Source organism: Crocodylus siamensis, chromosome 3, assembly GCF_052110815.1.
Source record: "Crocodylus siamensis isolate JL-2025a chromosome 3, ASM5211081v1, whole genome shotgun sequence".
In the NCBI taxonomy this organism is placed as follows: domain Eukaryota; kingdom Metazoa; phylum Chordata; order Crocodylia; family Crocodylidae; genus Crocodylus; species Crocodylus siamensis.
Genome location: NC_143397.1, coordinates 70,696,429 through 70,719,295, shown reverse-complemented (window position 1 = coordinate 70,719,295; position 22,867 = coordinate 70,696,429). Strand labels below are relative to the sequence as shown.

The window sequence follows — 22,867 nt, the reverse complement described above, 5'->3', positions numbered from 1 at the left end:
TCAGGCTCACACCATTATAAGTCTCAAACCGCATCCTAGTCACTTTTCTGGGAGAAGGGTGGGGGTACAAGCTGTACGAGGGCATTTCAGCGTGGGGGGAAGCCTGAAGGGCTTAAAGCAATGGAAGTCGGAGTGCAAAGCCGCCCTGAAGGGCTCTCACAGGAGCTTCTCTTTCACATCCTGCCTGAATCCACCCCACCAACCCGCATGCAACAGGCATGGAGAAGACTCCGCGGGTACTCACAGGACTCCCTTGCTTTCTTTCCTGCCGGCAGCCCTTGCAGCTCTCAGGTCTTCCACATCGCAGGGTTGGTGGGTCATGAGCACCATCCGCGGCCAGCGGCCTGCCGCCGCGCGCCTCCGCCTCCTCCGGCCCGGCCTCTCCCGCCCTCCCGCCCCGCGCGGGCTCAGCCGCCCGCTCGCTGCCACCGGCGCCGAGAGCTGGGCTGCGCGATCAGGCGACGAGGAGGGAGGGGAAAAGGAGGGAGGAAAGAAACATCCTTCCTCCCAACCCACAGTTCATTTGAGAAAGGGGGGCGGGGGAAGAAAAAAGAAAGAAAGAAAGAAAAAAAAAAGGAACCTGTTTAACAAGTCTTTCAGGGAAGAGGAAACGACTTTACCGAGCAGCTGAAAACATCTGAACTGCGATTCACTGGGGCTGGGCACTTGGAGCCTTCATTGGAATGAAGGTGCCTTGAGAGCATGTGATGTAAGGACATGGGGACAGTGGGGGGGGGGAAAAGAAAAGCCCAGCATGGCTCTCCTTTACATCACACCAGGGCTGGGGCTGGCCTGTTACACTGCTTCAATTATTCAAGCAGGCTCTGGCCTCACCAAGGCGCTGCCTCCTGGTTGCTTACACAAAAGTTCTACTTAATGTTTCATGTGGGGATGAGGAAGGTGACAAGGGAGCCGAGTGGCTGGCCTGTTAAATCCTCGTTTCTCCAAAGAGTCCGCGATGATTGTTAATATCGATGTAAAGATATTCACGGTGCGGCTCTTTTTATTAATATCACTATAGTAACTGTGATAATGTGGATTATTACTGCGTTCATTTCTCAAAAAAACAAAAAATCCCAGGGATGTAGTCATGGGATTGGACCTGCTGATAGGCTGGTGAGAGAGAAAGGTGTTTTGATCTTTGGTGCTAAGGCATGTGTGAAAAGCTTAGACTGGTTTTAAAAGTCAGCAGTAACATGTTATGACAATGGAAAGATCATTTCTACAGAGGTGGAAGGATCTCGGAGTCACACGTGCTGCCACCAATCCTGTTGGCTGTGGGGCATAAAACAATAATGTAGGAGTGCGAGAAAAGTGGCAAGGGGAGGAAAAACGTGCCGTGAAATTGGAATGAATTTCCTCATTTACAAAATATTTTTAATTGCTTAGGAGGGTAGTTGGGAGGGCTGTTGGACAAGGTTTCCGGCATCAAGTGCCCTCCCTCAGGTCACCATCATGGCTACAAGGACACTCACCCTACCACATTTACAAAAAGAGGCCCTTTTTTAAAGATAAAAAAGGGGCTTTGTGCTCTCCTTTGTTCCTTTATTTTGGTAGTGTAGGAGTGATGTTGCAGCCCTTTAAACTCACTCAAGTTAGCCTCAAAGAAATTCCTTTCTTTCAACACACTAAAGAGGGTCTGAAAGGTAATGTGAGGTTCCCCTCACTCTTTTTTGCTTATTTTGTACTTTAGAAACTGATCTTTTCTAGCCTGGAAAACTTCATGGTGTCTAGAGAACTAGTCCAATGGTAACACTGCAAGATCTAGGAGCTTGCCCCTGCATCTACTGTAGTCAATAAAACAAGATCAAGCTCTAAAAAGAGTGAAAATTGAGAGGGAAAGGATTTATGGTCAGGCTATTTAAAACTAATTGGATTTGCCTGCACTTCTCACTGTAAAACAGAAAATAGAAATTGTAGTCTCTTAATACCTTATTGGACACACTGGGCACTTTATGGGTTTATGTCCAAAGATTTATCTATGACTATTAAAGTAGGCACTATCTGTAAAAACTCTGCCAGGTAGAATCTCTACCAGGATAATTCATTAAAGCTCAATATTTTCATCTATGACTGCTTCAGATGAATCTATTTTCCTTTTACATTAGCACTACCCCAGGGTGGCATGGCAGCCACAGGAAAAATCTAATGCTATGCAACAAATGGACAGTAGGATCAAATGTCAGAATCCCCACATGCACTCAGCAGGACACTGGTGAATTTTCAGGCTGACAGAAATATAAAATGTCAGTATTTGATACAGAGTCTCCCGTATGCTAGACACGAAATAGAAATGAGTATCAAATATATAAAAGGCAATCAGGACTCATAGGAGAGATGCTATCTTTTATTAGATCAACACGATTTTGCAAAAAAATAATTGATTTAATTAATTTAATTAAAGACTTTTTGGGGGCAAAAATCGTGTTGGTCTAATAAAAGAGATTGTCTCTACTACAAGTCCTGATTGCCTTTTCCTCTAGACCAATATGGCTTCGACTTGGATACCTATCAAATATATATATATATATATTTGTACCTTACATCTATCTTTTTGTATAAACCTACATTGATGTCTTTCTATAAAAAAATAAGTGTCTAGGGAGATAGAGACACAAAAATCCAACTGTATGATGTTTTATATCTATCTATCTAGATAGCTATCTATCTATCTATCTAGATATAGAGAGAGAGCTATATCTAGATAGCTAAATATCTATAGATATGCATAGAGAGAGAACTCTATCTATCTAGCTATCTATCTAGGAAAATATATATGCCCAGTGACTGATTTTACTCCATCTGCAGACTAGAGTCCCAGGTAGAAAAATATATATAATTTCTACATGAAAAATATCATACATTTAAAAGTTGGATTTTTGTGTCTCTGTCTCTCCAGATGTTTATGTTTTTAATAGAAAGACATCAGTGTAGGTTTATATAAAAAGATAGATGTAAGGTACAAACATTTAAAGGGATTTTAAAATAGCCTCTTCACCCATTTTCATGTTACTTAAAATGTACTGGTATAACATCCTGGTAACATGGTATAACATACCATGGTTCAAGGCATACATTAAGATCATCAGCCAGGCTGGAATGGGATTTACGATTCTACACAAGAGCATGGTGGCAGTAGATATCAGTGTAGAATTGGGATACCAATATTTATCCCAGATTTTCTTCTTCATGTGGCACTAGCAGAAGCCTCGGATAAATTTTGTCTCATGACAGATTAAACCAAATAAATGGTTAAACTCGCTGCAGGGTTTCTTATTGGCTCACCTGGAATATCTGCTATCATCACTTCTCAGAGATGGAAAATAAAGCTCACCAGCTTTCCAGGTATGTTGGGAAGCTTCACTCATTACTTAATATATCACTTAGAAAAGGTAAATTTTACTGTTAAATATTTATGAATCTAGTAAAAGAAAATAATTCCTATATAATAGCAACCTGTTAAGAGAGCTTAAACCTCTTGGAACTGGTTTTGTAAAAGGAAATTGTAGGAAGATGCAGGGCTCTTTGACAGGCTAATTCTGCAGAGCACGTGGGTTTGATTATCTGAAGAAAATTAAAAGGGTAGATTCCTTTTTTGGGTATAAAGAAAAAACTACTTTTATTTGGATTATATTTTTAGGGAAATAAGAGGTTTATGTTCTCTAGCTGTTGAAAATAAATACAAATATAGGGAAGGAATAAAATTGAACCTGCAGCTAGGGGTAAAAATTATACAGATTGAGGTGGAAATTGTACCTGTTTATTTGTGGTGAAAGGAATGGGAGTCTGGATGGTATCTATGCTAGAAGGAAAAATAATGTTGTCTTCTAAGGCTGGAAGAATACAATGGCAGCAGTAATAATTACAGCAGCATTTCCCAAACTGTGGGTTGCAACCCTAAATGGGGTCACAACATCAGTGGATAGGGTTGTGATAAACGGGGATCTGGGTTTTCCATTCGCTGCAGAAAAATGTGGATTTTCTCTTTTAAGAGAGAAAACCTGGATTTTCTCCATTAAAAGAGAAAATCATAGATTTCTCCCTTTCAAGGCAAAAAACGTAGAGAAATGGGGATTTCACTTTGTGGGCTGGCAGATTTCCAGCCTGTAAAGAACTGTTGGGGCTGGGGGGAGTGGGAGAGGGTGATTGGAAGCAGGGGGTGCCATGTGCATATGCGTGCACACATGCACATGTTGCCAAACAGCGGTGGAGAGCAGGTCCTGCAGCTCCCTCCAGGTAAGTCTATGGAGGCTGTGAGGGGAGGGGGCACAGGTGATGCTTTGCAGGGTGTGGTGCACAAGCAACACAGCAGCATGAGTGACTGGTGCCTCCTGAACCTGGGGGACACCTGCAGAAGCTGCTGATCCTGTCAGGGGGCCACTAGCCCTACTGACAGCATCAGTGTCGGCTGCTGGGGGGGTCACTGGCCCCACTGGGGGGGCATGTGCCCCCCCTGTGCACTCCCTACCAGTTGCCTATGCACAGCAGAGAGGGCAGGGAGGGGGCAAGGTGACATGGTGGGGGGAGGCTTGTGGCCCCCCCTGAGATTTCTGCACTTACAGTGGGGCATGGGGCTGCAGCAGGGCTGGACCAGCTCTGGGCAGGAGCTGCCTCCCCAGCCTCCTGAGTGGGACCTGGCACAGGAGGAAGTGCTGCCCCTCCATGGCCACCAAGGTGAAGCATGGCAGCAGCAGTGGCATGGAGTTGTGCTCCCCATTGCCTCACCTGGGCAGCCACAGTGGCATGGCGCTCCCTCCCATGCCAGGTCCCACTTGCTGGGCCACAGAGCCCCTGGGGGGAGGGCAGAAGGGCAGGGAGCCCTGAGCTTGCAGCAGGCAGTCATGCCTCCTATGGGGGAGGGGATGGGGGGACCTGGGCTCCATGCTTCTCTCGGGCTGCACTAGCTGCTGCCTCCCATGGGCAGGGGGCTGTGGGCACTGTTTGGGGGGGGTAGGGGTGGCAGAGGGTTGTGGGCCCTGAGTCTGGGGCACTTGGGAGGTGGGGGGCTGTGGGTTGGGAATGAAGGGCCACACTGAGGAAGTGGGGCCATATATGGGGTCATGCTGAGGAAAAATTTAGGAAGCACTGTATTACAGTAACATCTGCAAGCCCTGGTTACAGCCCAGTTGTTTGGCTGTGCTAAAAGTGGTGCTTTTAGGTGCTTATAGGTATGTAGGTTCTCAATATTTTTGAAAATCAGGTACTTTTATACACGAGCCCAAATATGGCTTTAGAATCTTAATAGTGGGCATGTAGGTTCAACAGTGGTAGATTTGGTTAATTTCATTTTTCTCTGGAATTATTTTAAATGTCTTCATGCAGCATTAGAATCAGAAATAGAAATACCGACATACCAAGAAAAAGGCTATTCTCACAGTATATTGGGGCTAGGTGGAAGCAGAAAGCACCAGAAAAGTAGTGAACTTGAAACATCAATCCCAATTTTGGAGGTTCTAAGGACTGGATAAACATCTAGGGCTGGGCTCCTAGTTGCTACAGACTAGCATAGCTCCATTCATTTCAGTGGAAGTATGCTGACTTATACCAACTGAACATCTTGTCTCTGATTATTACCTTCAGTCTTCTGAGAGTTGCCAGGGTGATACAGATGTCTGTAATTTTGTAAGAGGTAAGAAACTCTAATAGAGATAGAACTAAGTTGATTTAAAATGGAAATTTAGCATGAGGGATGTACTCCTCCTTGTAGAGAGTTCACATCTTTTCTTGCTAGAGGAGAGAAGGTGTAGTGTGTTTAGAGCAGAATTTTGGAGACCTGGGGTTTAACTCCTTGCTCTGCCAAATGCTTCTTATGTGACCTTTAGGAATTAACTCTAAATTCCTAAATATTTTTTTAAAAAGCTGCCCTTAGTTTTAGTGCTTCTGTTCAGTTCTCTGTCTTTAAAATGAGGATAAAGGTTTTTCATTACATCACAGGGGTGCATAAGGATCAGTAGCCGCTCAAGTATTATCATAATGGGGATCATGCATCCTAGACTTCTTAACCTAAACCCAAGCCAGCCAAATGAAAGTGCACATAGTATTTTCTGTGTAATAGTTAATTAAATTATTTGTAGATGTGTAGAAGGGTTGGTTTGGAAATCATTTAACAAAGAGAGTTCTAATTGCAATACTTCTATATTTTAAAAAATGTTCTCTGTTTTACTTAGAGGTTAGAAAGTGCAGCTTGAAATCTACTCTAGAGTCCACATTTAAATCATTTAAAGTGACTCCCTAGGAAACAATAATTTCCCAATGGACACAAATCTCTCTGGGCTAAACAATTAGGCATAAGCTAGAGAAGAAACTTCCATTCAGGTAAATTGGCACATATGCCAGTGGAGATTGGAAATAGCTGCCTAACACTGGCTCACTGATATATGCAGGAACTTTTGCTCTTTGCCACAGCATCTTACCCACAATGCTTGGTCTCAGGGCAAAGTTTCAATATACAAGCCTTCATTTTGTGAATATCATCACAAAACTCATACCTGTCTGGGAATGCAAAATCTCTGACCAAGTTTTGTTGGGCAATGTTGGTTATAGTCAGTATACTACACAGACAGGTATGGTATTCACAATAAGAGGTGGTACTTGGTCCTAAGATAGACAAAATTGTTGGTATGAGCCAAAATTTGCCCTTTTTGTTAGGCTATTGAATATGCAGCTGTGAATACAGTTGGAATATCTTCTCAAATCTCATATTTTTATTTTGGTATTCTATGGTAAATCTTATATAAGTTCCATTAATCCTCCTTTATTATATTATGCAGTCATAATTGCTCATATATAATTGATGCCATGAGGTAGAAGGAGCTCAACTGCTGTGAGCAACAGAAATCCATTGTACACTGAAAAGCCACACCCTGGTATACTGGGCTGTAATGATACCATTCTTTAAAAGTAGACTTGGGCAGGGGAAAATTGATATCACTGTAATATCAAATGTATCTGCTGATTATTATCTTGCATCTACAGTGGCATGATGCTATACAAATAGACATGTTCCTGGCACAGGAACATGCAGACAGTCAAAGTCATTAATCCTGAAACTGGATTCACTAGACCAGTTACATAATCAGGACCTAAATTGGATACAGCCCAGGAGAGGATGACCAGCCAGAGCGGAATATAGGAAGGATGAGAGTAAAAAAGTAACAGAGAGAAACAAGAGAAACTAAATCTCCCTCTGCCTGAAGAAGGGTGTTTATACCTGGAAGTTTGCAAAGAACAATTTTTCCAATGATTAGTTGGTCTAATAAAATGTATCACATTTACCCAAAAAACCTTGTCTAAACTAGGTTTCACACTTTCTTAAAACTAATCTATTAAATTAGTGTGACAGAACCAGAGTCTAACAAGGAGGTGGGGTTCAAGGAGGATTGAATAGCTATAGAATGTGACCCTGAAGCTGTTGGGCATAGATTTTGCCATATTAGAAAAAGACATTAGTACTTAAAATGTGCCTTCATTCTTTCACAGCCTTCTCTATACTTAATGGAAAGTAGACCTACTATGTATATGGTGTTATGTTTTAATTTTACATCACTAATATTAGCTTTGCACTGATCGATTCTTTTCTTTAAGCTAAAAAGAAAACTGGTTTAAAAAGAGATGTGTACTAGGTGGCAAGTAAAACAATGTTACTGAATGTTATCACCCTGGGGTAGATGATAACATTCAAAAGCATTGTCAAAATCTAAATATTTTGCATGAAGGTGTCAGATCTCATGACAGTTTTAATGGGAAACAATCAAAACAAATTGTTTTGTTTTTCCCAAAGCTTTTAAGAATAGATTAGCCAGGGCTGTCCAACTACTGGGTGGCTAGGGGCCACATGCCATGTGAGGTGTAAGCTGCAAGGGCTGTGGGCTCCCTAGACCACAGGCCATGAATCCCCGTTCCACCCACACACAGTGTGGGTTGAGCAGACTCCCTGGATCTCCCCAGTGCATGGGCTACACCAACCACAGGAATTACACCAGGGGCTACACCAACTGTAGGAAGCAGAAACTAGAGAAGGAGGGAGACCCAAACATCCCAGCAGCAGAAGAAAATATGATGGAGGGAGCAGCGGGGCCCATTGGCCTCAAGATGGACAGTCCTGGATTAGGCAAAAACTTGTCTAGGATGGTTTACAGATTTAGATAGGGACGATCCTACCTTGATCAGGGGTTGAGCTAGATGGTCTCCTGAGGTTCCTACCATCTCTACTTTCCTGTTGGCCTTGCTACACATTGCACCTTGAGCTGCTCAGATGTTTATCTGTTTGGAGCAGTCACACCTTAAGGCTAAAAACCTTTTGTGATTGTCCCTAAGAAGTGGAGAGTTAATGGAATGGGGGTGGGTAATGGAGTGGGAAGTGGAAAGGAAATGGGAGCGCAGGAAAGGGTAAAATGAAGGAAGTCAGCCACCAAAGGATAAAATAAAAAGAAGTTAGGAAAAAAGAATTCAAAAAGAAATAAAGGAAGTAAATTAAAGAAGGTCTTATGTTTTAATAAACTGGAATTTGGGATTGGGGTGTGTGGTGTGCTGTTTGTGCTTCCTGAGGTGGCTGGGAGTTAGGAGTGGTGAGGGAAGGCACTTTGCGGGAGCTACGGTCCCTGCCCCAGGAAGGAAGCCCCAGCTCACGGTGACCCAATCCAGTACCCTACCTTATTCCCCTCAACCTCTTCTAGACCCCACTTCTGGACCTGCATGTGCCCTGTGACTTGGCTATCTGGCTTGTGCTCTGCTGGCTGCTTGCATGGGGTTGTACCCCTGGGAGTGGGAGAAGGAGTTGGCTTGGTGCCAGAACCATCCCCTGGGCAGTATAGTTTAAGGGATGAGAAGTTTATCTATACAGAACAGGAGGGTGGAGGAGGGGACACTGCATCTTGGGATGCTGGAGGACTGTAACTTCCAGATCAATAACATGGAAGATAGGATGGAGTGCACCCTCAGCAAATTTGCAGATGACACAAAGCTGGGGGAAGTAGTAGATACACTGGAGGGTAGGGCTAGGATTCAGTGAGACCTCAACAAATTGGAGGATTGGACCAAAGAAATCTCATGAGGTTCAATAAGGACAAGTGTGAAGTCCTGCACTTAGGATGGAACAATCCCATGCACTGGTACAGGTTGGGAACCAACTGGCTAAGCAGCAGCTCTGTAGAAAAGGACCTGGGGGTTACAATGGACAAGAAGCTGAATATGATCCCACAGTGTCCCCTTGTTGCCAAGAAGACTAATGGCATACTGGGCTGCATTAGTAGGAGTGCTGCCAGCAGATCAAGGGAAGTGATTATTTCCCTTTATTTGGCACTGGTGAGGCCACATCTGGAGTACTGTATCAAGTTTTGGGCCTGCCACTGCAGAAAGGATGTGGACAAATTGGAGAGAGTCCAGAGGTGGGCAACAAAAATGGTTATGTGATATATGAGAAGAGGCTGAGGTAAGCGGGCTAATTTAGTATGAAGAAGAGAAGACTGAGGTGGGATTGAATAGCAGCCTTCAACTATTTGAAAGGTGGTTTTAAATAGGATGGACCTAGGCTGTTTTCAGTGGTGTCAGATGATAGAACAAGGAGCAGTGATCTAAAGTTGCAGCAAAGGATGTTTAAGTTAGATATTAGGAAAAAAACTTTTGCATGAGGAGGGTAGTAAATTACTGGAAGAGGTTAGCCAGAGAAGTTGTGGAATCTTGATCCTTGGAGGTTTTTAAGACCCGGCTAGACAAGGCCTTGGCTGGGATAATATTATTGGAGCTGGTCCTGCTTTGAGCAGGGGGTTGGACTAGATGACCTCCTGAGGTCCCTTTTAACTCTCTTTTTCTATGATTTTAACTTGAGCAGCTCATCTTTGGAAGTGGCCACACGCATCAGTGGAATATGAGCTGGGTAACATGGATCAGAGATAAACCTGCCCAGGAGTGCCATAACTTTAGGCCACCTAAAGTGTGCTTTAAACTAGTTTCAGTTGTTAATGTGTGGACAATCCAGGGTTAAGAGCTGCAGGAGCCACCCAGAATTAATGTGTAACAAGCCCCTGTGATTCTTGTTTTGTTTTGCTATTGCTTGGAGAATTTCATTTTGTTTAATTGTTCATGTAACTTTTTACAGTTGTTATTTGTATGATAAATGTATTGTAAGAATGAAAATGCAGTATTTTGGTATCATTGAAATGAAAAGTTTTGAAGCTTCTAAATTGCATTTTTTTTCCAGAATGTTTATTGATCATTTATTTAAGGAAACTCGAGCTTTTTGTTTTAATGTGGAATGCATTTCCACATTCTTTCACTTTGTTACTATTCTCATAGTTGATACTGATCTAAGGTTTTACTCACCTTACATCTTGCCAATAGAAACTCCACTCATTACTTAACATTCAAATGCTTGTAAACACATCTGAGAAGAGCATCCACATAGATAACAAAGGCTCCACCAGCTTGATTGCATTCTTTGTTGCAATTATGAGAGGCACTGTGTTTGCATCAGCTCAGCTTCTGTGAATATGGGTGTCTCCTAAATTCTGATCTGCTTTGTAATCTCCAATTCTCTACTCTACTGGCAGAGTTGTTCTACTTCTTCCCAGTAGAGTTAAGCTGCTTCTGCTGCGCAGAGAGATGTAGTTAGCTGTGTTATTAAGTCAAGTAGAAGTCAGGATAGATGTGCACCATATAGAGTAACCAAAGAAGATATAAATGTATATAGGACAAGATTTTGTGAGTCAAATCTCACTTGATCAGACCATATTTACCTGAATCCAAGACACTTTGAATTTAAGATGACCTTCCTATAATTAGACTCTGTACATGGAAAATTTATAGATTTGTAACAATTTTCCAAGTATAGACTCTAATTACTGGGGGGTCATCTGAAATTCATTCCCCCTCACTGCTACATCAGGTAGAGCAGTGGCAGTGGGGTATGCAGTGGTGAGGGGGCAGGCTATTTGTTTGTCCTCCCACCACTTCTCTCTCCTGTAGTCTGCTCACCATGGTATCTGCACCCCCTGCCACCTCCCCATGCTGCCTGTCCTCCTTCAGCCCCTATCTCCCCTTTGGTGCCTGCACACTGACCTATCACCCACAACTTATGCCCCTTCACCCCCCACCTGATTGCTTACTGCCAGGCATGGCTCTGACTCCATTCCCTCCCGAGGCATGGAACACATGGAATCTCTGGCCCCTGCCTGGCCATGCACTGGTGGCAGCAGCTCTGAACCTTGGATGCTGCTTCATGGCCAGGCAGGGGCTACAACTTCCATATGCTGTATGCCCAGGAGAGAATGGAGCTGGAACCGTACCTGACAGTAAGTGTTGGGTGGAGGGGGAGGGTGTAGAGACTGTGGGGGGGCGGGGCAAGCAATGGGCAAGGGTACAGGCAGCTGCTATGACTCTGACGCTGGCCCCTACCTTCTTGCCCCTGTCCCCTTCACCTTGACCTTGAATCCAAGACAAGGGGATTTTTCCCCCAAGTTGAATGGGGGGGGAGGGGGAACTCATCTTGGATTTGAGTACATAGAGTATATAATACACACACACATACATACGCCCCTTAGTCTATAAAAGTGATTCTCAAACAGGGTGCTGAAGCACCTTGAGGTATCTTGATATCCTTTCAAGTTGCTGTGGGGTGCCATGCAATATTAGCACAGTTAGATGCACTATTATGATTTGTGTGAAAAACCCAGAGATTTCAAATAGGAGTCCAAAGCGTTAAAAACATTCTGTCTTTCTGTGGTCTTTCTGAGGTCTTTGCAACAGAAGAATTTCTCTTGTATGTTCCTGGGTCAAAAAACAAGTGAAAACTAAGAGGTGGCATTCTCCAAGGGATGCTTCCAGTCTAACGAGGAGGGCCTCAGGTATAAAAAGATTGAGAAACACTGGTCTGTAAGGTACAAATATATCATGCCTTCTACTTCTGTTACTCCTACACAGCTAACTGGAGACACTCCTATGCCTTCAAATGAAGGCATCACTCCTTCATTTGAAGGATACATTTGGAGCCTTCTCAGGGTGCACTTTGTTTTCTGGCAGCAGAGCTGCTGAATGGGGCGGTGTGGCTGTGAGTGTAGACATGGCTTTAATCCCCTTTTTGGTCTGGTTGTGGCTGCTGACATAGAATCACAATGTCTAGAAAGGACAAGCGTAATGCAAGTACAAACTATTCCCAAAGAAGAGAAATGGTATTTGTGACTGAATAGCGTGCATTGTAGGGCTGTATGAAATTTTGCTGGCTGTTTCATTTCAACACTGTTTTGACTCATTGAAACAGCAAAATTTAAATGAAACAAAGGGCGTCAGAATAGCCTCGAAACAAAATGAGGCTAGTCGAAACATTTTGAAAGTTGAAACATTTTGACCATAGTGCTGGGGATGGGAAGTCATCCCAGCTGGGCTGATTTCCCATCTGTCATGGACTGAGGTCCTAGGGGTGGCTGGGATCTCCCCTAGTACCCCCTACCATGCCAAGTTTGCCTCAAAGCACCCTCGTTCTTGCCTGCCACGTCTTGATTGTAAATATATTAAAGGGAGGCTGCCTTTTGTCCTCCTGGCCACAGTTCTCCTGATATCACTGTCGAGTTCTCATAATGGGGTTTTCCATGAACCCTGGCCTTATTGGCTATGTGTGGCTCCAACCACCCCTGTACTGTGCCCCAAGCCTTGCAGATGTACCGGATGTTGTTCAGTCTTAGCCGCAGCCCTTATCTTTCTCCATGCCCTCTGGTGCGTGGGCTCACCGCAGCCCTTACCTCTCTCTGCGCTCTCTGGTGCTCTGGCTTTTCCACAGCCCTTATTTGTCACCATGCCCCATAGGCACTCATCAATTGCTACCCCCATCTGGGGCTTCTCACTCTATCCCCCTTTGCTCTGGGGCTTCTCTCTCTATCCCCTTTTGCTCTGGGGCTTCTCGCCCTATCCCCCTTTGCTCTGGGGCTTCTTGCTGCCCCCTTTGCTCTGGGGCTTCCCACACTGCCCCCTACACTCTGGGGCTTCTCACACTGCCCCCTACACTCTGGGGCTCTTCTCACCACCCCCCTGCTCTGGGGCTTTTCTTGCTGCCCCACTCTCTGGGGCTGGGGTTCCCACGCTGCTGTGGGTCCCCTATGAGGCCTCCTCCAACCCCTAATAGCCTCACTCAAACCACCGGTAGAACAGTAAACAAAACACAAGCCCCTTGGCTATAACGTAAACCTAAGCCATCTGGCTATAACAACATTCGAGCCACTCCAGGGTTTCTCCATCTCTCCCCAGTATCAACTTGATCAGTCTTTCAGGCCCTTTCTTTTTCCTCATGCAGGCAGAGCTCCTTCTCTTCTGGCTGTCAGCAGGGAACTGCCCGCCTGGCCTCAGCCTGGGAGTTATATAGGAGCCAGGCCCTGCCCCTTCTGGTCAGCTGGCAACCCGCAGCTGGGCTCCTTACTTGCTGCTCCACAAGTAGCAGGCACCTCAGTGCCCTGCTACACCATCCCTCCATGTTAGATCGCGCCGGGGTGGGGAGTCAGTCCAGCTGGGTTGATTTCCCATTCCGTGTGCTAGATCGTGCTGGGGTGGGGAGTCAGTCCAGCTGGGCTGATTTCCCATTCCCTGTGCTAGATTGTGCCGGGATGGGGAGTCAGTCCAGCTGGGCTGACTTCCCATCCCTGGCCGATCTAGCAAAACATCGAAACAGAGTCAAAACAGCCTTACTGTTTTGACGAAACAAAATGGAACAGCTGTTTCGAATCTAAATGAAATTCGAGATGAAAAGCTGTTCCATCGAAACCTTGAAAGTCAAGGCAAAATGGAACAGTGCTGTTTCGCACAACCCTCAACTGTATTGGTCTACTTAGGAAAAAAAATAACAGCTGTTCAAGTAGCTATCTGTAAATACCATTGATGCTTAAAGCCAGACATAGATACAATGTAAGCACTCAATAATGCTCTGGGCAGAACTTTTGGTCTTACAAGGCCATACCTACAGCAATATATGAAGCAGTTGACTGTATGTGGTAGGTTTCAGAGGCACTCAAGGTCATTTATTTGACAAAAGTCACATTATGGTAAATTTTTTTCTCTGACCTGTACAGTTGTGGTAAGTAAATCTGCTGTAGCCACCCCTACACAGGTACTAAAGTCATGATAGTGAAAGACACATGACATATTTTGAAAGACGTTGAAACAGAAATACTATTTCTCTTCTACCACATGCTAATGAGACATACACCTATTTCAGAACACCCTTCACTGACTTGCATGTATTCCCTGTGGGTGTCACTTGGCACACATGAAGTTTAAACAAACAGCACAGAGTAAGCCAGACTCTTGGAGAGAGGTATAGATACATGGAATTAGAGCAGAGTGAACTATGTCCAGGAAAGAACTTGTCTGACAAATTTAGTCTGTTTCACCTGCAGCCTTATTAAGACTTTAATAAAGTATTTATTATTCAAAAAGTGATGATTGCTTTATGGAGACATATTTTAGCCTATGGATTGCTTGTGACCGATTTGCTATAATGATTGTTTTGTTTGTTCAGCCTTCATAATTGGTTCCTGGTGGCTTTTAAATTTAACCCAAATTCACAAATCCGGTTTTGCAAAGTTTGCCTGGATCTATGTGGGACTGGAATGTGCACTAAGATTATGAAATAGTCAGACTGGATGCTAGCCATAAATTTCCTACACATATGGTGAAGCACACTTAGTGCACAATTATGGGGATGTGCTAGAATAACTGAATGCAATATATACTGTAGTAACCAGCAAGAGGGATCAGTAAAATATTCCTGTAAATCAGTGATGCTTTCTGGAAACAAATCTCACAATTATTTCCTTGTACAGGGGCACTCTCACTTTGTTTCCAGCTGTTCTGTACTGTAATGGTTATCACATGTGCCCCCAGTTTGTAACCAGACAGAAACAGGTGTTTTACTTTAGGGGTTTAACTAGCTGGCCCTTGAGGCTCTTCCAATCCAGTGATTCCCAGTAATGGTTTTATAACACATTGTTGATCTACTTCAGCATCAGGCTGAGTGCCATTTTAATACCAGTGACCTTCATATAACTTTCCATGTGGAGCCACAAGAGAGACATTGTGCACTTCTGAGTGAAAAGACAATTTAGTAAGGAAGGCCAGTAGTGCCATGCAATGTAGTGGAATGAATGGAATGGGGGATTTTCATTTCTCCAATTTGCTCTTAGAGACTTCCTCATATGCTGATTAATACAGCAGTGTGACATTCCACAGTTTAGTGCTGCAGCGGCACCAGATGGCACTTATCCAATTGGCAACAGCAGAAAGAAGCATTCCACAGTCTGTTCCCATCTTACAAAAAAGAAAAAGGGTCAGTTATAGCATATCTTCCAAACCACAGATTGCTCTGACATTGAAAAGACACCATAGTGAGAGGGTCACGATGCCTAGATCCTGTTGTTATGACAAAAATACCAACTTCTATGGCAGTTACATCCAATTCCACACAGGAATCTCTACTAGTTATTTATGGGTCAGCTGTGCATGATGAGCTAAACACACATAATTCTTGGTTGTTACACACAGGGTGCAGGGACCCAACTTCAGGCTGAGGATGTCCCATAAACCTATGATGGCTATTCATTGGGAGGGGATGGATCACTTTATACATGCACAATTCTTACATTGTCCCTCTAAAGTATCCACTGTTTATCCCCACCTGAGATAGGATATTGAGTCAGGTGAACCTTTGGTCTGAACAAGTACGGCAGTTTTTATATTCTTATTGTTACATCACAGTAACTCTAGAGAGATCCTGCATGCTCTGTTTATAAATGCTCACAAACAGTGTGTACGGTCCACAGGAACAAAACTTCCCAGCCATGTAGTAGCAAAAAATGTGTCTAGCTAAGTATACATTTATATTTTAACAAGGCTCAAAAAAAAGGCAGACATGCATACTTTACCAAACCCAATATACACTCCTAGTCAGTTTACATGACATCATGTCCACTTTCTCCCAAGGAAGCTTTAGGATAAGGTGGAAGTCTTTGAAAGCCAGCAGAATTTTTTGGTATAGAAGCAGAGAACCAAAGCTAGTCCATCTTCTATGAAGATAAAGTCAATCTCCTACCAGAAAAGTAGTGGCTAGACTTTTCCAGATATTTAAGTTGTAGTGGTCATGAGATTCTCAGAATCTACAGAATATTTCAGAATAAATGTAAAGAGACAACGAAACGAAAGCTACTACCTTTGTTGTTTTTAGGTCAGAGTGAATAATACCCTGCTTTCCTGAGCAGTATAGTCTAATTGTTTGACATGGGACAGAATTGTTTCCATATATGTTTTTCCTTGTACTGAAACTTACAATAAACTAGGTCCAGATTTAACAGGCCACATCAGATAAATACTTCTCCTGGATCACTTTAGCACTGAAACAGTTGACAATGTTCTAAGTGGTCCTAGTGGAGCTGCATACATAACATTCCTTTAAGATGAATGGTGGGCATTTCTTACCAACCTGCAACTTCTTCATGCTGTTTGAATGATAATCCTCAAGTCATAGCAGTGCCTTGGTTTGTTTTTTGAGGGATACTATTTGCAAAATGAGAACTTTGTATTGAATGACTATTCAGCTTCTGAACAAATACAAGAACTTCAGCAAGAAGATTCTAAATATATGGATCTTTAAAAATTCTTAATATCTATACAATGCTTTAATTAAAATATTTAACATTTATACAGCACTTTTCATATCCAGACTGCTCTGCAGTGATTAAATAACCAATCCTCACAAGGCTTTCTGTATAATACATGGGTAAGTATTATTAATGGCATATCACAGATGGGGGAATCCAAGCAGAGAATTTAATTGATTTACTCAAGGCCACACATCACATCAGTGGTATAGGCAGGTTTAGAGCCAAAGACCTTTTGACATTAATTCCCATGAGCATTCATTTAGAAAACACCACTGCCAACACCGGAGCCCTCTGTGTCAGCTAGTTTCAATTGTCATTGGCCAACATTCATGCTTTATTTCCCTTTACAAGTACCTGGTGTTCTCTGATTTTTATTTTCCTCCATTATCATTTTGTTATTCAATAGGATTACATTTATAGGGCACATCCCCACAAGTGCACACATGCATTTTACAGGGGACAACTAGCAGCAGCACAAATATGTGCTGCTACTTGTCCCCTGGGAACGAACCTGAATATGTGTTTGGCATGCAACAAGTTGCCCTGGGTGGGGTAAGGGAATTGGGGCCAGCAACTTAACTGGTCCCAGCAGCCTACCTGGCATCTTGGGGGCCTCCTGGGGCAGTAGTAGTGGTGATCTGGGCATTTGGAGCTTGGATGGCAACCAGAGTGTGGCTGTAGCTCGCCAGGCTCCCTTTCTGGTGGCACACACTGCTGCCCTGTGTGCCACGCCACATTTTTTTCATTGTTTTGTTTTTTTTGTTTTACACTGGAATCTCCTGATGTCACCCCTCTCCACCCCCATGTGTCCATATGCGCCGCATGTGGTTTGCAATGCTGCAAACTGCACACGTACACTTGTGGGGGTGCACCCCCAGAATTCAACACCTGGTCAAGCAGGCAAGGACCTAATCCTAAAGAACTTAAAAATCTTGTTCACATATATTCAATATATTAGACTAAAGTTCACTCCAAAGATTTGACTTAACTGCAGAGTTTGAGACTGGTTGGAGATTCTTCTAAAGTTTGGTGACTGTTTGAATGCAAAGTTTTGATTCAGCCTCATAATAGAGATAAAGGGCAGCTGTAAGGTTCATGTCCCTGTAACTGTTTTTTTGATTTGTGACACTGGCAAGTGGTTCTCTTTGCAGTCTGGACAGCTACATCCTGATAAAGTACTGCAGACATGAGGGGCCCACATCGTTATGAGATGCAGATCCCTGCACCTGACCCATGTACAGTACTATGTTTGCTGTCTTACAAACTGATGCCTTAGCACTCACACCACAACCTGAGTCTGTTATTGAAATCAAGTCTGTTCTGTGTCAGAAGCAACATGCTGCTGTGGTGATAAATGATGATCTCCCCTGTCTGAAATGTTAATAACCCCCTGGATTCCTGCATAGTTATGCTCATCTGGAGAGTGCCACTTACAGCGAGATTAAAGCAGAGATGTATGAAAGCCTTAGTGTATAGTCAGACAAGGTTCTTTGGGTGAATCTGATATCTTTTTAGACCAACTTAAATAGTTGGAAAAAAAATTTTTGGCAAGCTTTTGGGTTTAAAAACATTGCTTTTTGACTGTAAGCACAAATAATTCAGATGACTGAGAACAATCATAACACAGTAATTTTTTTCTCTCTATGCATCGTCACATATAGAGAATATTCCCTAAATAAATAGGACCAGCATTCAATTTTAAAAAGCCTGTATGCCCTTCTTTTCTTATGTAACTGTCTGGAGGATGTCCTTTTAGGTGCATGTATCCTAACTTAAAAACACACCATCAGGTTCTCAGGAGCTTGTTCCAGCTGACAGGCCAGGGCAGGAATTATACATGTTTCTTCATAGATTGCCTGTTTTTTTGCAGGTTAGTTAGGTCATGTTATTTTAGTGTTTGCTGTTGATGGAGGAAGGTCTTTACTGAAGGCTCATGGTAATTAGCTTCCTCCTAAATAGGATTGGACTGGATTGAACATCAACCAGGGCTATTTAAGCAACATGCTATTTGGCCAGAGAGATGGTTAGTGAGTGACATGGCAAGGGGGAATCTCTACCCAAAAAAGGCAGAGTATATTGCTGCTAGAGCCTCTCCCGTGGCTATTTGTGTGTACATGCCCATTCTAGGTGCGTGCACAGAGGTGTTAATGCACCTTTGGGTGTTTTGAAAACCTGGCCCTAACTGACTTGTTCAAGAAAATGGAAGGAGCCACTGACAAATGTAATTAGAATTTAGGATTTCTGGCTCCCAATCCTGTGCTCAGACTAGGAGGCAAGATCTTTCCTACATTCAACTGGGTACTTTGGGAGAGCATAACAGTTAAAGAAAAGAAGAAGAATATTTCACAGAAGTGGAGGCTGAAGCTACCAAACTAATTTATTCTTGGGACATAAACAGCATATGAACGTTGTCTCCAACTATTGTAGCATTTTGAGGATTAGTAAAATAAGAGGGAATATTCAGAAGTTCTCTCTATACAGTTGCAACATTTAACTCACTTAGGGCCTGTTAAAGAATTTGCAGTGATTAATCACAGTATGTACACACTGGGTAGATACATGGGGAACACATGGTGAAAAATTGTCCTGCAAGCTAAGAAGTGGCAGCAGAGCTATTCCATGGAGGGTGCATTGGCACAGTTACTAAATTCAGTGGAGCCACATGGTAGTGCTGCATGGGAGACCTTTCTGGCTGTGAAGGCTGGATTTGGTTCTGAGATTAGCTTTTTCCAGGGAATGTTTTGTTAGAGAGCTCTTATGAAATCTCAGATTACACCGTGACATTTGGTGTTGTAGTAAAACTTCTCTTAAAACACAACTTAATAAGCAGTATAAAATTCCCCACAGGCCACAGTGTGTGAGAAAATATTTTATCTACTTCCCTGTTCTAGGACACTTTAAATTCATGTGGCACTAAAATTTCACTAATGAAGCATGCTCACTGTCCTGAGTTGCTAGTGAAGTTTACTGAATACAAAGAGCTTTGAGATCCTCAGTTTTAGATTGCCATGTCTTAATTATTATTATTTTTCCTTGTTATTCTACATATTGCAAGCATAAGGACCTACCTTTTTATGAGAATAAAAACGGTTCTGCATAAATTCCACTGATGGCTCTCGTTCCAAGTGTAACCGTAGCCATCATTTCTGTACCCTCTGCCTTTACAAATTAAAATTCTTCATTAGGGTGTATACAGAAAACCAGACCCTCCTGCCCTTGCTGCTACTTCTGCTCCAGGCATCCATTAGGTTCAGAATATGTAATCAGAATAGGAATTTACCTCATAAACACTGATCCATTGCTGTCTGTGGGGCTGAATGGAAGGTCATCACTTGACTTTCGGAAGCTGCTCTGGCTTTCAGAAAGAAAAACAGACTCATCCCAATAAAGCCTTTTTCTCATCGTTTTAATGGAGTTAGCTGCAGATTTAAACCAATTCAGTACACTGCTGATCTCCAAGGTGTCTTTCTGAAAGCTGAGTCTTTCCCTTCAGTAGAAAATGCATTCTTGGTGTGAATCCAGCTCAAGCTAGGTTTGTTTTTTTTTTACGTCTGTTAATAAGTAACATATTGGCGTTACATCATCAGATGGTTTTACTTTCATCCATACTGCCTCACATACTTGCTTGAAACAAATCACATGATTGACTGCACTATAACTTTGGAATGTATTAGTAATAGTGATAATACTCTGCAAAATAAGTAAAGAAAATGAGGGAACGTAAAACGATAGAACTTTTTCAAAAAATATTTCTTTGATGTGTTAGTATCAGACATAGTAACATGCTCTAAAATAAAGTCTGCTCTAGGGATTGTCATCCTGATGCTAATTATTTAGTTCTGAGCAACGCATGTAGCAAAATTACTATAACTGATTCATTTTGCATGCCCAAATTATTTTGGTGCACACTTACAGCAGTATACATACACATGCATGAATGTAGGGCTAGGGACAGAAATTGCGCATAAACCAGTATAAGTGATCAGAACCTTGTTTAAATCAGTAACACAACAGAAGTTCAGTGCACATAAACTGCTTCCAAAATGGCCCAAACCAGTTTAAAACAAGCCTGGATGGATGTAGTATTAGACTTAACTGATTTAGGTTAAATTGTTTTATTGAATTTCTGTCCCAGATCCCCACCAGATTCAAGTTAGCTCACAGTCTTCCAGCATCCCAGGATGCTTTGCATTGCCTTGCAAATCCCCACCCCCCTTGCAGGGTGGGTGGGCTAGCTTTGGCCCAAGCTGTCTGCTTGAGCTGAGCAGGGATGTGCCGTGGCTTCTGGCTTGGGCCGCTGCAGGCATGTGTCTGCATTTCCAGAATCAAAACTAAATGTCTGTTCACTTGCTTATCAGTTCAGTCTATGCAGTTTAGACTAACCTGTGAACATTGAATCAATTCAGCCTCAGGCTTTTCGACTGTCTGTACTTAGAGTAGATGTCCTAAAGCACAGATGTCAAACATACAGAATTTGGGGGTGAAGTAGCAGGGGGATGGCATGCTTATGAATTTTCAGTGATGGAGCTCCAGGGCATGTCCCCATGAACACACATGTGCAGAGACATGCATTTCCCATGGGACAAACAGCAATGGCACATATTTGTGCTGCTGCTATTTGTCTCTGGGTATGCCCCTGCACGCGCATTCCGACACACAGCAAAGGGACCCAGGTGCGGTATGGGAGGCAGAGCCAGCACCTATGCTGGCCTCAGCAATCTGACCTATAGTCCTGGGGGCCTCCCTGTATAACGTCCCCCTCCGCTGTGCTGCTAATTAGCAGTGTAGTGCATGGGTGCATGTGTACCACATGTAGTTTGTGGGGCCTCAAATGGCTTTGAGGCACTACAAACCACACGTGCACTCATGGGGATGTACCCCTAGTGGGCAAATATGGTGGCGGTAGGGGTGGGGGGTGAGCAAAAGCTGCATTAACTCTGACGCTGCTGCTTGCTTTGCCTCTGCTGTCACTTGTCCCTGCTACCACTGCTGGGTCTGGATATGGCTTTTGTGATTTAACTTCCATGGGTCTGATCCTACCTGCGAAACTTCTTGTGGGCCAGATCTGGGCTGCAAGGAGCCCCACAGTCTGGAACCAGCCTGGGGCTGCAGGTGAATTTGACACCCCTGTTCTAAAGTGAGCACATTACAGCTCAGCTAAATATGGGTATTAGTTTAACATTCAAATCACCAGATAACAACTGAGTGCATGCAGTTTGCCTAACCTTTTTTTTGTCACAGGGAACTGACAATCATTAACTGTAAAATTGCATGGTTTTGAGTTTGCCAAAGATTATGATAGTGATTATGTTAAATAAGAAACCTGTATTCATAGTGAAAAAATGTTTGTTTTAGCTATAAATTCTTTTGTTCACCTGGATTAAGGCCTCAGTGCCTCAGTTCATGTAAAAAGACTTTTGTACGTGAACAGAGTCCCTTTATCTTTAATTTGGAGTCTGCATAGGTATAAGAGTCTGCTCAGGAGGTCCCATGGCACAAATGCGATCTAACTCTGTGAATTTTGCTCTATTATAGTCTAGACTTTTAGAGAGGCATTCAGCTGTGCTAGTTCAAGATAGGCAGAAGGCAGGGCAGCATGGCACCTCATAGAATAACTCATTCAGAGAAGCATGAGATTTCATAGGCTACAGCCTGCTTTGTCAGATGCTATTCACATATGATGAAGTAGGCTGTGACCTAGGAAAACCCATACCTCTCTGAACCAGCTACTCTATAAGGTGCCACACTGCCTTCTTCTAGCATTTCCCAAGCAAAGTATGAACTGAAACAAACAACAGTGAATATGAAGCATTCAGCCAAACATTACTTTCTGTACAATTATTCTTTGGTTTCTTTATTTAAGTAGAAATGCATTTAGATTTTTAAAAAGAAAAAAAATTCTTTTTTGATCATTGTATATCAAACGTTATTTATTATGAATGATAAAAACAGCAGAGTGAAAAAATCATAGTAAAACATCAGGATTAGTATCACAAGAGGGGAAGCAAAAAATCAATACAAAACATGGAGGTGAAAATTCAAAATAGATTAAAAATGTAAGGGGAAAAATGGTAAGTGAGGCAGGTTCACTATTATAAAAGAATGAAACCCACACAGGAAAGCCAGACAGAATTTTGTGGAAAGATGTTTAAATCAATGAGTGAAATATATATACTTGATCTCCTCAAATACTACTTATGCAAATAACAAAACCAACGAAACCAAATGTATTT

The 22,867-nt window shown here is 42.9% G+C and overlaps 1 protein-coding gene across 2 annotated transcripts in view; it reads right to left on the bottom strand.

The window, feature by feature from the left end:
• GRAMD2B (GRAM domain containing 2B) overlaps positions 1 to 576 on the bottom strand; it is a 55,147-nt gene extending 54,571 nt beyond the window's left edge. The window contains exon 1 of one of the 2 annotated variants that reach the window (XM_090038474.1): positions 245 to 576. In XM_090038474.1, the coding sequence (XP_089894600.1) occupies positions 245 to 330 (86 nt within the window). In that variant the 5' untranslated portion in view covers positions 331 to 576. The remainder of the gene's footprint in view (positions 1 to 244) is intronic. The other variant, XM_090038473.1, reaches the window with a different exon arrangement.
• Positions 577 to 22,867: the final 22,291 nt, after the last annotated feature.